Source organism: Lycium barbarum, chromosome 6, assembly GCF_019175385.1.
Source record: "Lycium barbarum isolate Lr01 chromosome 6, ASM1917538v2, whole genome shotgun sequence".
Lineage (NCBI taxonomy): Eukaryota > Viridiplantae > Streptophyta > Magnoliopsida > Solanales > Solanaceae > Lycium > Lycium barbarum.
In genome coordinates this window covers 118382104-118397123 of record NC_083342.1, presented here as the reverse complement: position 1 = coordinate 118397123, position 15020 = coordinate 118382104, and the positions used below count along the sequence as shown (strand labels likewise).

Below are 15020 nucleotides of genomic sequence, written 5' to 3'. Positions count from 1 at the left end.
GGAACTATCATGGTGGTCGTGGATAGATTTTCGAAGTATGCCACTTTCATGCCCGCTTCACCAGGATGTATAGCTAAGGAAGCCGCCAAACTATTCTTCAAGAACGTGGTGAAATATTGGGGCTTACCAAGGCATATCATCAGTGATCGAGACCCCCGCTTCACTGGGAACTTTTGGAGGGAGTTGTTCGACATACTTGGCACGGAGCTGCACTTTTCCACTAGTTTCCTGTTATATCCCGTATTTTCGTACGATGAATTATTCATAAGCTGAGGTGGGGTCCACATGTCGAGATTTTTTTTTTAGAACATATGACAAGTTATATGAATAATATATGCGAAGTTAAACACAACCCAAGAAGGACCCTTGAGCCAAATCAAAGTGAAAGCCCTCCAAAATAATATTTTTAAGATACGTTTTCGGGTGATTTGATTTCGGGAGGTCATAACCTTATCGTCCTTTGGGAATTTGGGAAAACTCCCAGAATGAAAGTTGTAGATAATTGAAATAGCTTTCCAACCATAGGTCGTGGGTCTTCATGTGACATCGGGATAAGGATATATGAACATTTTAAGGCAGAAAGGTCAAGCTGGGCAATGAATTCGGCCCAACCCGATTCCAAGTCGGGTCAGCCCATTTTCTTTGCCATTTAATGAAAAAATTCGGCATTCTCTTTCATTTTCAGACCTCAAAAAACCCAGAAATTTCAGAGGTAGAGAGAGAGAGGAGAGATAGAGAAAGAAACCAAATTTTGACCACAATCTAAGCCCCGAATCGCGAAGCTCCTGAAGAGAAAAGTGTTGTACGTCGCGTTGCCTTCAATTTGAGCTAAATATCAGCCAAGAAAGAGAGGGTGGAAGTGGTTGCTGCATAATTAAGGTAAGATTAAGGTCCATTTTTCATTGTTAACAAGTTTATTTAGAGTTTTAACGGATTAGAACGAAGAAAATAGCATTATAAACTCGTTTGTTGTTTTGTTGGGATTTATGGATTAAGGGGCTGTTTTAGGTGGATTAAATTGATGGAATTAGCTGAGTTATGATGTATAATAATTGTTGGCATTGTTGTTGAAGTTGTTGATAAGTTGTTGTTCTTGAATTTGGGAGAATAAAGCGTATAAAGATATTGTATACAAAGCGTATACCGGGCTGTTTTGTGCCGATATTTGGGGTTGTTTTATGTAATTTTCGTGACTGTTTATTGACAATATTTTGGGGCTGTTTTATATAATTTTCGTGGTTGTTTTATGATAAAATTTTGGGGCTGTTTTATGTAATTTTTGTGGCTGTTTTGTGACTATATTTTGGAGCTGTTTGGTATAATATTTGTGGCTGTTTTGCGATGATATTTTGGGGACTGTTTTATGGTCGTTATGGACTGTTTTGTAGGCTGGAATATCGGGGGATTGGCTGTAGTTGTTGTTGTTGTTATATTATGGATATACGGAAATAAAGAAGTGTATACAAGCATTGGCATCCGAATGTATATTGAGCTGTTTTGGAAGTAATTTAAGAATGGATTTAAGTCTAGTTTGATATGAAATTGTTGGTATTGTTGTTGTTGGTATTTTGATTGATGTTTGGCTAAGTTGGAATTTCGAGGATTGTTAAGTTTACAGGGGAAATGCTGCCCAATTTTCTCTAGAATTTACGACGCGTCTTTATAATCTATTAACTAATGTTAATATGAATTCTCTCGTTAAGGTAACGACGTGACATTGGAGGAGAGCATGTGAACGATAACATAGCTAAACGAAAAAGGTATGTGAGGCTAGTCCTTTCTTTCAAATGGCATGAATCCTATAGCATAAGTTCTTTTCCTCTTCATGAGTTCCTATTTTCCGGAAGCTAGAAGCCTAAGTCCATAAATGTCTATATAAGATAAGAGATATGATATGATGATGCCATATTGATAATGATGCTATTTATTGCTTACACTCACCTTGTGTACTAATTCCTTCAAGGTGAGACAGAATGTCAATAATTGCTCCATAATGAAATCGGGGGATCACGACCTTACGTCACCCCGATAGAGTATAGTTGATCTTGAGTCTTATGCATGTACTATGATAAGCATATTATTACAAGTATTTTTTTATGAGCATGTCATGATCATATTACACCGCGCCTAGTTGGCCGGGCAGTCACCGCCAAGGCGGGCAGCTATACGGATACACCATGACCTTTTGGCATGGGCAGACACCACTAGTGGGCGGCATGAGATGGTACCCCGGACGCGGGAGGCCTGGACGCGGGCTAATGTTATTGATTATTACACCGTTCCGATATGGACGGGCAGCTTGCATATTATGCATATATGAGATTATGATGAGTATGAGTAAGACAACATGCATTACTTCTTTTATGATTGTCATTCAGATTCAGATGTTTCATATTCATGTTCACATTATATTATCACTGTCTTTCTTCATTGTTTATGCATCTCATACTCAGTACAAGGTTCGTACTGACGTCCGTTTTCTTTGGACGATGTGTTCATGCCCACAGGTAGACAGGAAGGTGAGCTTGGTCCAGACCCTTAGTAGCTGTCAACTGATCGAGAGCACTCCATTGTCCGGAGGTGCTTATGGTTCTTCTTTTGGTATATATGCATATTTTGGGCATGACGGAGTCTTGTTCCGTCTATATGTTTAGTATGTCAGTAGAGGCTCGTAGATACGCAGTGTGGGTCAGATGGTCTCGCAAGATGTTATTATTATGTATATGTTATTTTGATGGCCGAGAGGCAAATATATATAAGTATTTATGTTTTTATATAAAATATGATTTTCCTACAATTCGTGTATAAAATTGGTAAAAAGGCATTAAATGAGTAAGATGAGTATTAGAACGAGTGGTGCTCGGTGGCTAGTCCCGGGTACCCGTCACGGCCCCTAGCTGGGTCATGACATTTCTACTCGCAAACGGATGGACAAACAGAACGGGTTAATGACTTATTGGAGTGCTATTTGAGGCATTATGTGAGTGCACACCAGAAGGATTGGGCAAGGCTCTTAGACCTAGCCCAGTTCTTCTATAACCTGCAACGGAGTGAGTCCACAAGTCGGACACCATTTGAGCTAGCCACAGGCCAACAACCACAAACTCCACATTCACTATCAGCAGCGTTCGAGGGGAAGAGTTTTGCGGGCTTACCATATGGCCAAGGGGTTTGATGAGCAGCTTGACACTGCTAAGTCCTACTTGGATGAGGCAGCAAAGAAGATGAAGAAGTTTGCTGACCGCAATCGTCGTCCCACAGATTATAAGGTTGGGGACATGGTTTTGGTGAAGTTTAATCCGAGGCAGTTTAAGACACTACGGGACGTGCACCAGAACTTGGTACGGAAGTATGAGGGGCCGTTTAGGATCGTTGCCAAGGTGGGAAAGATCTCATATAAGTTGGAGTTACCGCCTGATCTTAAGATTCACCCCGTCTTCCATGCTAGCGTGCTCAAGCCATACCATGAAGACAAGGATGATCCCAGTCGAGGTCAGTCGAGTCGGGCGCCGATTACCATCACCGTCTCTTATGATCGGGAAATTGAGGCTATCATTGATTACCAGGACAGGCGAAGATAAGGGCAGAAAGCCACCGCCATGTTCCTCGTCCACTGGAAGGGGCAACCACCGGAAGAGGCCACATGGGAGCGTTATGAAGACTTGTGGCAATTTAAAGACAAGATTCGAGAGTTTATGTTGCAGCAATGCGCCGCGATCGTCGCAACATCATGTGGGGGAGAGTGTGATGACCCGCCACGTCATCATGCCACCTAAGTGCCATTTGGAGCTATTTTTGCCATGTGGATGCTTACATGGAAAAAAAGTCTAGCATGTGTTGGATGATTCTAGAGCTATGGAGATTCATGTGGAGATGCTCTAGATATTTATGGACTTCCTAGAAGATTTCTTAGGAAGGCCTTAGAACATTCTAGCCTAGTGGATATTTCTAGAGTAGGGACTTCTTTGTAAATAAGTAGGGACTTATACATTAATTATTATTTGCATACTAGTCCCTAGGTGAGTAGTATAAATAGAGGGGCATCCATTTGTAAAAACCATCAAGCAAAATCAATTAAGTCTTCTATAATAAAAAGCTTCCTTCTAGCAAATTTCTCTTGTCTTTCTCAATTACTATTTCCTTAGCGATCTTGAGTGTAGTAAACTAGGCTGACTTGGCATAGCAAGATCATGAGCAAGTTGTGCAAGAACGTGAGCGAGTTGTCAAGTGCCGCACGTGCGCTTAGTTGAAGACTAAGGACGTGACACACAACCTTTCTTGTAACAAAGCCAAAAGTTAAATTGCAATTCTTAAGGAGGACACATGGTGAAAAATATTCCAATTAATTTGATCTTCTAAGCATATCATCTTAGGCAAAACTTTTCTTTCCAACATCTCACTTAATTGATACTTTTAAATTAAATAGTAATAAACAACATTTTTTCAACTATAAAAAAATTGAAAATAATTTTTTTTTAATTTTTTTTATTACATAGGGGTAGGGGAAGGAAAAATGGGGAGGGAATTACAATGTGAGATTCGAACCCTCACCAATAAAGTAAAAATTCAGATAGTCAATCAATTGAGCTATTAGATCCCTGCAAATTAAAAATAAATTGAATTTGCTAAGAAATCAATAAAATAATATTTGAAATCGAGAAACCACAATCCGCCCCCACACCCCACCTCTCTCTTTCCCAAATTTTCGGGGCTGGACCAGCCCGGTCCGGCTGGGAACGTCATGATCATGTGTGCAATACGAAGCACTCTGTAATTAAATTCTCTCACATATTTTTCCCTCTCTGACAGCTCGAAATAAAGTCACCTTCACTACTTTCGTGCCTAAAAAGGCTCTTATAAATTTGTGTTGTACTTTTTCTTGTTCCCCCCCTTTGTCCCACATCCTCTTTATGCCCCTCACTAATATAGAGTGGCAACAACACTTTTCTCCAAAGGGTTCTTGAATTTTTCTCCACAGCTGTGTTTTTTTTTTAATATTGATGAGATGAATACTAGTACTAGTGCTAGTAATAATGCTCCTACTGCAACAGGAACAAAGTTCATCAAATGTGTTACAGTTGGAGATGGTGCTGTTGGGAAAACTTGCCTTCTCATCTCCTACACTAGCAACACTTTTCCCACTGTATGCAACTATACATTTTCTTCTTTGTGTTTATTTTTGTATTGGTTTTGCATCTTGCTATTTCATTCCCACCTGAAATTTTCATTATGTATTCTTTGTCTTTATTTCTCCAGGATTATGTGCCAACTGTTTTTGACAATTTCAGTGCCAATGTCAATGTTGATGGGAAGATTGTGAATCTTGGCCTGTGGGATACTGCTGGTATGACAATACCCTCTTTTTGTTACTGATCATGATAAAAATCATATTTTTTCATCAAAATTGTCAACTTTGGTCTTTGCCATTCTTGTTCTCTTTGTGTTAACACATTTTATTGCATATAAAATCCTGCATTACTCTGATTGTTAATTTTTAAGCAAAGAAAGATAAGGGGGTCTTTGTACTTCAATTAAGATTTTGCCTTAGTGCAAATCTTGCACCAGAATTGGTAACTGAAATGTCAATGTTAAATTCAAATTAAGCCTTTGGCAAATTGTTAACTCTATCTCTTCCAAACAATCAATTGATCATCATCAGCAACAGTCAGATGAAAATTTAGTGCTTAATCAAGATTATGTTCTGCTTCCAGTAGTTTTACATTAACAAAAGAATTGTTTGCTTTCAGTATTTCACAAGGCAAAGTGTCTAGAAAAGTTATTCCAGAATGATCTCTAACCTTTTTTTCTTCCCAATAAATTAAGACTCAGGCCAGCAATAAAGTCAATAGTCATCCTCATGGACTAGTAAAATGTATTTCAACCAATATGGTGGTCCCCTTACTTATCATGTGCATTGATTGAAGCTCAAATTAAGGGAAGAATTGAAATAAGAAAACCATTTTCTGTTGGATTCTTGTGATAAAATCTTATGGAACTTTGACATAGAAAAAGCTTCAAACCAGATTGGAGTCTTTAGTACATAACTTGTAATAACTAATGATCAAGATAACTAACACGTCATCTTCAAGAAGTCATTATACATGATAAAATTGTATGTTTTCAACTATTTTTCACAGGTCAAGAGGACTATAACAGGCTTAGACCTCTTAGTTATCGAGGAGCCGATGTCTTCCTGCTTGCTTTCTCTCTCATAAGTAGGCCTAGCTTTGAGAACATATCAAAAAAGGTATGCTTTTGCTTCCTCAACTTTCAACTTTGATAGCTGTTCCAGTGGTTGTGTTGTTCTTTTGCTCTTTTCATCATGTAATCCTGATATCATTTTAACTTTTTTTATTTTATTTCTTGTTATGTTGGAAAAGTGGGTTCCTGAGCTAAGACATTATGCCCCATCAGTGCCTATTGTTCTAGTGGGGACTAAACTGGGTGAGTTTTCTTTCATTTTAAGATTCCTCCGCTTTACTAGCAGCTCTTGAGAGGATATATGCCTTTTCCCCTTTGTTAAACTGCTTTCCCCTTTTGCTTCCGTTTAACACTTGTGGATTTAGCAGATACTGTATGTTAAAATGAATCCTGGAAATGAACTAGTCTGTTAATGTTTAATCAACAAAAGAGCTAACAGAAACCATAATTTATTTGCATATATGAAATATGTAGTGGTAAACTGGTAATATTGCACATTTGCTCTACATTCTCTTTCTGCTTTTTCATTTTCTGGAGGGGGAGACCTACCCTTTGCATCTGTTTACACTGTATCGTACATAAGTTTTACTTATTTCACATGGATGACCCCGAAAGTCCACTTTGGAATATCCTCTAGGCTTTATTCAAATGTAATGAAATGGAATTAACTCTCTTTTTATGTGGTTAACACGGGGCTGAAAGTTTGACAACTTTATAGCACAAGTCAAATTCATGATAGGCAAGAAGTTACACTCACACGGTTTAGCTATGATCTTATTCTTCTCCAAGACCTGATGCTTCATCTATTTCTTTAGTTTAATATGACTTCTTTATCATTACTTAGTGTTCAAAGCCAAGCCAACTGATTCAGTCTTCTCTCTCTCTCTCTCTCCCCCACTATACTTAGAGCTAAGACTCTTCTTCAAACTTATCTTGGGGGTACATAGACTACACCATTCTTTTGATAATTTAGGCTATTTTTAGCAACCAACAAAGGCTAATTGTAGAAAAAGGCCTTGTAACATGATCTGATTGTGTTTTATAAGTGATTGTTTAACAATGGATAGTTAATCAATTTGTTCTGCGGACATAGCAATGCAGGTTAAATGTTTACTGGCATATAATCTTCCACTATCTTATAATCTAGGGCAGCTGGTTGCCGCATAGGATGACACCGAGCTTATCTATCACTCTTTGTTTCTAAAACTCTATCTAAACAAAGTTTAAATATGACAGATTTAAGAGAGGACAAGCAGTTTAGAAGGGACTACCCTGGTGCATGTACAATTTCTACAGAACAGGTATATGTATTTCTTAGACAGATGTATATGTACTACATCTGTCAAAAGTTTACTGTTGCTTCTCCAAAAATCCGGTGCATGCCCCGGCTTCTATAAAGAAAGGAAAGGAGAAAGGAGAACATAAAGTAAGACTTATGTCCCAAAAGAAAAGGAAAACGTGAAGAGAGCCTTTTAAGTGTATGAATCTCTCCTAATAATATGCTTAGAAACTTTTAGACTATATACAATCTGCTGAACGTTTTATCAAAATGACCAGCTGAACTATACTCTGGAAAGGAACAATGACCAATTTCCGAGCTGATCCTCTCCCTACCTCATCACAGTGTCCCCAACACCTTCTCCTATCGAAAGATGAAACCGAGAAATGAAAATCTGAACTTCTATTTTTGATCGAACAGTGCAAACAAGCGCAGCTTCTTCTGTATATTGTTGAATTGTAAAGGATAAAGAAAGTGTTTTTCAAGGCCAAGGCCTTGGATGTTAGTGAGACAATGTCAAGTTTGAAATAGACATGATAAATTAAGTCATAGATTACCAAATGATACAGAAAGGAAAATTTAGTCAAGTAGTCTTTTTCATATTGCAAATTTGCTAGAGTTTTTACTTCTCTTCTTTATTAATACAGGGTGAAGAGCTGAAAAAGCAAATAGGTGCAGTGGCATACGTTGAGTGCAGTGCCAAGACACAACAGGTAACATCTGAACCTTTTAGTGTCATTGGAACTTAAAAAGATTTGTGCATGAAACATGATGTGCAAGTCTAGGTTAAACTTCCAAAACAAGTAAACAATGTAGATGAATAAAAAATGAACAAAATCATAGATGAAGTTTTCAGCTCCTTCTTCCTGAAATACTAAATAAAAAACATCTTTGAAACCAATAATTCAAGGTAGAAGCTACCGTGAATGTAGCTTGTTAATTGCCACAATTAAACAGATGGAAATTGAGAAAATATTCTTTGTAATGTAGAATGTGAAGGCCGTTTTTGATACTGCAATCAAGGTGGTTCTTCATCCTCCAAAGACCAAGAAACAGAAAAGAAAACACAGAGCTTGCTGGATACTTTAGTCAAAGTCACTAGAAGAGAGACGTTTGTACATTAATCTTTTCCACTTTGGTGAGGTACTAAATTCGTTTCCTTTTTTCCTATTTGGTTTATTAAGAAGTGCCAGTTTTCTCAGTTCATAGTATGTGTGATGTGCTTGTTGAGCTTATTACTGGCTTGTACATGATTTTATGTGATGGAAAGTGGGAAGATGTTTGTTTGCCAATGTGGTATTCGTTGGTGTAGACAGAATATGCTGTATTTTATGCAATGATCTGTATTTCTTTCGTTGTTTTGGTCTCCATAGTCGAAAATATTCTTGAAATGGAAATCTTCAGGACCTAAAATTGTTTACTCTTAAGTCTTACCTAAAGAAGGAACATTTATAAGTCGCTCCTAAATCATTTTGGGTTATGGTATGTGACACTAGTTGGGAAGGGTGAGAGTAGGGCATGTAATATGAAAATGTTTTCACATTTCCAACTGTCGTGACTTCTAAAAACTCAGAAAAAATTTAATTTGATCAAGAGAACATAATTCTTGGAAATTCTAAAAGACTATTCACTTGGTGTGATTTTCATTTGGATTGCAAAGTACAATACTCTGATTTAAGTGGAAGGTAGAGTACAATCCTTTCATATTATCACTCTGTGTCCAGCAAAGCTTAAATCTAAAACTCATGACAAAAAATTTAGAGTGATTATCACTCCACCTCAATTTTATTGGTATATGTAGACTATTTAAAACATGCCTTTATTGAAGCAATTATATCATCTTTTACCCTTTTTTTTTTTAAAAAATCTAATAAATTAAAAATTACTTTAAAAGGTTCAACCCTACCCGACCCAAAATTAATTATTACTCCGTCTGTCCCAATTTATATGACACGGTTCGAATTTTGAGTCAAAACAGTTTAATTTTGACCGTGAATTTGGGCATGTGATCTTTAAGTTTTTTGAAATAAAAGGTACATATTTGAAAACTACGTAAAAAATATTATAAGTCACGATTATTGACAATTCAAAATATTTAAAAGATATATTAAAAAATTACAATCAAAAAACACTTTTTTGAATCTTGAAATCCGAAAGGTGCCACATAAAATGGGAAGGAGAGAATAAATTTTTTGCGTCGGGTTGAATTTTTAAGTAATTTTTAGTTTATTAGATTTTTTTTTTTTAAAAGAGAGAGTAAGATGAGTTACTCACCGTAAAGTGGCTTAGTGACACCGAAAAGTAGTTCAGTGACTTTTGTGTTAGTATACTAAAAGTTAAGTGACTTTTGTGTTAGAAACGATAGTTAAATAACGTTTGTGAAAAAAGTGTCACTTTAGTGTTAGAAATGATAGTTAAGTGACGTTTGTGGAAAAAAAAAATGATAGTTAAGTGACCATTTGTGAATTTACCCGTTTATTTTTGTGTGAAAGACGTCTTTTCTTTTGAGGAAAATGTTATCAATTGCAGAGTCACTTTCTAGTAGTTGGGCATGAAACAATATTTTACAGGGGCATTATTTTCTTTCAAAAGGCGAAAAATAGTTTCCCTCACTTATAGACGGAAATCATTTACTATATTATTGTGAATATTTAATTTAAATTCTAAAGTTTATCAAGAAAACTCTCTAATTTACTATTATTATTGTCATTATTATTAATATATATTTTTAAGAAGTATTTTCCACTCACCAATCAAACGCCCCCAACTCTGAAGGTGAGATATCTTTATACCCATGTACGCTGACAAAAATTTACTCCTTGCGGTATCGTACTTAGGCCGAAGCTAAATGATTTATACTGTGGAATTTTAATATTCCCTCCGTTCACTTTTATTTATCAATTATATTAAAAATTAATTTTCACTTTTACTTGTTCACTTTAGCATATTAGTAAAGATAAACTTTTTTTTTCTTATTTTACCCTTAACATTAATTACTCATTTTTAAATTACTCTCGAAGTTCAATGAAATTACACACCAATTAATATAAATATTATAATAAAATATATACTTCATTTATTAAATCTTAAAAGCGTGCAAAATAAAAAATGAATAAATAAAAATGAACATAGGGAGTAGTATACATAATTTACAGTTGCATATCATTTCATCCGTCCCAAAAAAAATGTCCGACTTAACTTTAAAGAAGGGGACTTCTACCACGATAATTACATCTCAATCCTAAATAAGTCGTCACTGACAATATACTCCATTTAAGCTTGTTTGGGTTTCTTTAGGACCATCAAAGGATTTGAACAGAAATGAAGAAATGGTCACGTTGAAAATGCCTTCCACAAGAATCCATAACAAACAATTTTCCTATATTTACCTCTCCTTACTCAGGGCCTGTTTGAAAAGCCACCTGATAATTGGAATTGGTGTAATTATTAGGGTAGTAATTACACAGCCTAGTAATTACACTAACGATTTGTTTGCTTATCATAATATAATTACAGTGTAATTACAAGCGTGCTGTTTGGTTGCACAAGTGTAATTACATAGTTAGTTTAATTTAAAAATAAAATTTAATTGTAAAAAATTTAAAATTAATATTTAAAAATATTTACCTTTATGAATGATATGAAATTAGTTATTCAATAACACATTGTTTCTTGAAAATGTATTAATTAATAATCATATATTTGTAACTAATATTGTAAACAATATTTGATATATATTTTTCAAATTAATAATATTTAATTTTAATTAATTATAAAATTTAAAAGAAGACTTTTTTTGTGAGAACGTCATAGATTGGATGTTTGACGAAAAAATAATATTTATAAATATAATGCCATAACATTATTCTATTTGACACAAAAATCCATCAAACGTAAGTGAAAAATAAACAACATGCAATGTGAAAGCAAATAACTTAAAATTCAAAATATAACGTAAATTCAAAATCCAAAAGAAAAAGTTTAACATAATAGTCTTATATCAAATTCCAACTTTACATAAGAAAGTTTCAACGTAACTTAAGTAAATAATTCAAAAGAAAGGGAAAATATAAGTCGATAACCTCATTCACAACGAAATTCTACTTTAATAACGTCACTCGTTATATGCCAAGTTTGTTAATGACTCATTCTTTCCAATACTAAGAGGTATAGTTTCAAAATTTAGAATAATAACACGGTTATGCTAACATGGAAACACAAGAAGTAAAGGTTGAGAATGAGAAGAAAGAAATGAAAAATAAATAATAATAAAAATACATTTTAAAAAATAAAAATAATTAAAAAGAAATTAAAATAATTGAATTTAATTTTTAAAATCAAAAGAAATTAAAATAAATAAAAAAGAAACAAACTAAAAAGTAACCCTATAATTACAGGGTGTAATCACACCCAATTCTCAACCACCCCTTGAGAATTGAACAGTGTAATTACACCCTCTGAATTACACTCAATTCCCACCTAATTGTGTAATTACTTAGTCAAATAAATAGATCAAATTATGTAATTATACCCAATTATAATTACCTGGGCGGCTTTCTTAGAGCCTGTTTGGATGGGCTTATGCCTATAAGCTGCAAATAGCTTATAAGCTAAAAAAACTATTTTTGGCTTATAAACTGCTTTAGATAAGCTAAGTCAAATGGGCCTAATTATTTTTTTGAGTTTATTTTAAGCATAAAATGACTTTAAGCTGGTCAGCTAAACACTCAAAATAGCTAAAAATAACTTATAAGCAACTTATAAGCCAATCCAAACGGGCTCTTAGTTCCTTTTATCTTTCCCACTTCATTTCCATTGCATGACCTTCCTAAGTCCGAAAGATAAAAACAAAACAAAACAGAAGAAAAAACTTCCTCACCTACCACACCCCCAAATCTCCTGCATCAACGACAAAAAGGTAAAACCCCAAAAAAAATTGGACTTTTGGGAAAGATTCAAAATCCACTAAACTAACAATATTGCCAAAGAAATGAAAATGGATATATACACCAAGAACTCTGTATCTACTCTTGCAGTTTTTTCTCTTCTTTTGGGAGCTGCTGGATTTATCTATATTTCTACTTTATCTCCTTTCTGCCCTAAAACTTTCTTTTCTGTACAAATTAATCCAACAAACTCTTCACCTGTAACTGTAAGTACCCTATCATTTCTTTTCCATAATATCGTTTATTACATTAGAAAGCTCTTAATTTTTATTTTTCGGTACATGTAGGGAATGGTGAAAAATGAGCTTGAAGAAGCTTTAAAAAATGCTTCAACGGAAGAAAAAACAGTTATAATCACTGTAATAAACAAAGCTTACGTGGAGTCCCATAACGGCGAGTATCCATCAATGTTTGATCTTTTTCTAGAGAGTTTTTGGGAAGGAGAAAGTACAAGACCATTACTGGACCATTTATTAGTTGTCACCGTTGATCAGACGGCGTACGAACGCTGCAAGTTCCGGCGACTAAATTGTTACCGGTTGGTCACCGGTGACGTGGATTTCGCTGGAGAGAAGATGTATATGTCGCAGGAGTTTATAAAGATGATGTGGACAAGGACAAAGTTTTTGATGGATGTGCTTAAACATGGTTACAATTTCATATTCACGGTACGTACTTACACTTTGTCGTATTGATCTTGTAGCTTTTTATCCTTCTATTTATGATCCTATCTATTGTTTTTTTTATAGTTTCATTATCGTATTAATTTGTAAATTGGATAGTTACAGGCCTCTTTTTTTCAGATAATTTTATGACTATGTTTTTTATTGGCTTTATATATGATGGTTTGAATTGCTTGTTCTCTTATCGAGGGTTTACAGGAAGTAATTGAGGAAGGGTAAGGTCTGTAAACTCTACTCTTACGGTTAAGAGATAAGATTTTCTTGAACCAACAGCTGAGAGATAAACTTTTTCATTTGCTAAAATTGCTACCAACTTTGGTAGTCAAATCAGACTCCCCTGAAATAAGAGTCCAAGATTCTTGATTTTACTATATGGCCTGTGTTAGCCCGGGCCCAACCATTGTTTTTTTTTTCAATTATTAACGTGTTTTTTTTTTTTTTTTTTGTTACACCTTTCTTTCAATTCATTTGGTTTATTTTCTTATTTGTTCAAATTTTTTTTTAAAATGTTGTAACAAGTTACCTTATATAGTTGAATAAAACTGGGCCCAGCAAGTACATTAGCTAATTGGCTATAAAATGCCATTAATTTTTACAGTGAATTACAATAATGTCCTTGGTCGATGATCCTACATCTAAACTCATCTTTCTATATAGTAAGTAAAGTAATGTAATAATTGTACATTTGCAATTTAATTTTGTTTAGTTAAATCATTCAAAGAGTACTCTTGTTACAATTTAGTCAAATAAACCTCTCACCTTTTCGACCCACATGGGTTCATTGGGCTGATCCTCCTTTTCCACTTAAAGCCCTTTTATAGATGACTTACATTAGGCCCATTTATTTTTCCCTAATGCTCAAATAAGTAGAGCTGATTTTGCAATTTGGCAGGACACTGATGTAATGTGGCTCAGAAATCCATTTTTGATGCTAAACAAGTCTAACAAATTGGATTTACAAATGAGTACTGATTTGTTCAATGGAGACCCTTTCTCCAACTCAAATTCCATCAACACAGGCTTCTACTATGTGAGGTCCAACGCAAAAACCATCTCACTGTTTGAAATATGGTACCTGATGAGAAGAAATTCGAAGGGCATGAAAGAGCAAGACGTGTTGGCCAAATTGATACGTGAAGGCGTGACTAAAGAACTCGGTCTTAGAATCAAATTCTTGGACACCCTTCATTTCGGTGGTTTCTGTAGTAATAATAAACATGTTAAGTTAGTTGTGACCGTTCACGCCAATTGTTGCCGGAGCATAGAAGCCAAGGTGGCTGATTTAAAGAATGTGCTAATGGATTGGAAAAGATTCAAGAAGGGTCATGTTGCTGCTGGTCATGAAGAAAGAAATAATACTAGTACAATTAAAAATAGCTTCAAATGGTCTAAGCCTATCTCTTGTGTCAAGTCATGGCATGTACTAAATTCCACTTTGAGGTAGAAAGCATTGGTTTTTTCTCTACACCCATAGCATGTCAGTGCACTATTTAGAATACAAACACATGGAGGTGAATAAGTAGAGTATATTAAGACGTTTGGAGAATAAAACCTAATTTTAGGAGAATCTGTTTTAGATTTCAATTTTTTAAATTTCATATTTTTTAAACTTTTCTAATGCTTTCAACTTACTTTTTTTTTTTTTTTAAAATACTCAAACAACTATGTTCTTCATGAACCACAGATTATTTTGATAAAACACTATTTGTATTATATGTGACGACAATGTGCGCTATAAACTTTAAATTAGAGGTAAAATTTAATTTTTGATAAGATGAGAATAATTATTAAACTATGATATGCTTCATTTTTCTTTTTCTTCAAACACCAAGTCACTCTCGCTCTATATTATTAAGAGTGTAATAACCCAATTTTTAAATTAGGGTTTATTTGGTAATTTTAGCTAAAAGG

At 34.7% G+C, this 15020-nt stretch overlaps 2 protein-coding genes across 2 annotated transcripts; both read left to right on the top strand.

The window, feature by feature from the left end:
* The first annotated feature begins 4691 nt into the window (after window positions 1-4691).
* On the top strand, window positions 4692-8772 carry LOC132645826 (rac-like GTP-binding protein RAC2). Its single transcript, XM_060363045.1, has 7 exons — window positions 4692-5143; window positions 5257-5344; window positions 6138-6247; window positions 6381-6444; window positions 7438-7502; window positions 8128-8193; window positions 8471-8772. Exons 1-7 carry the CDS (start codon window positions 5006-5008, stop codon window positions 8567-8569), a joined length of 630 nt encoding a protein of 209 aa, XP_060219028.1. The 5' UTR covers window positions 4692-5005; the 3' UTR covers window positions 8570-8772.
* A 3545-nt stretch (window positions 8773-12317) lies between these two features.
* Window positions 12318-14712, top strand: LOC132645825 (uncharacterized protein At1g28695-like). Its single transcript, XM_060363044.1, has 3 exons — window positions 12318-12632; window positions 12714-13094; window positions 14002-14712. The coding sequence occupies exons 1-3, from the start codon at window positions 12471-12473 to the stop codon at window positions 14551-14553; spliced, it is 1095 nt and encodes a 364-aa protein (XP_060219027.1). The 5' UTR covers window positions 12318-12470; the 3' UTR covers window positions 14554-14712.
* Window positions 14713-15020: the final 308 nt, after the last annotated feature.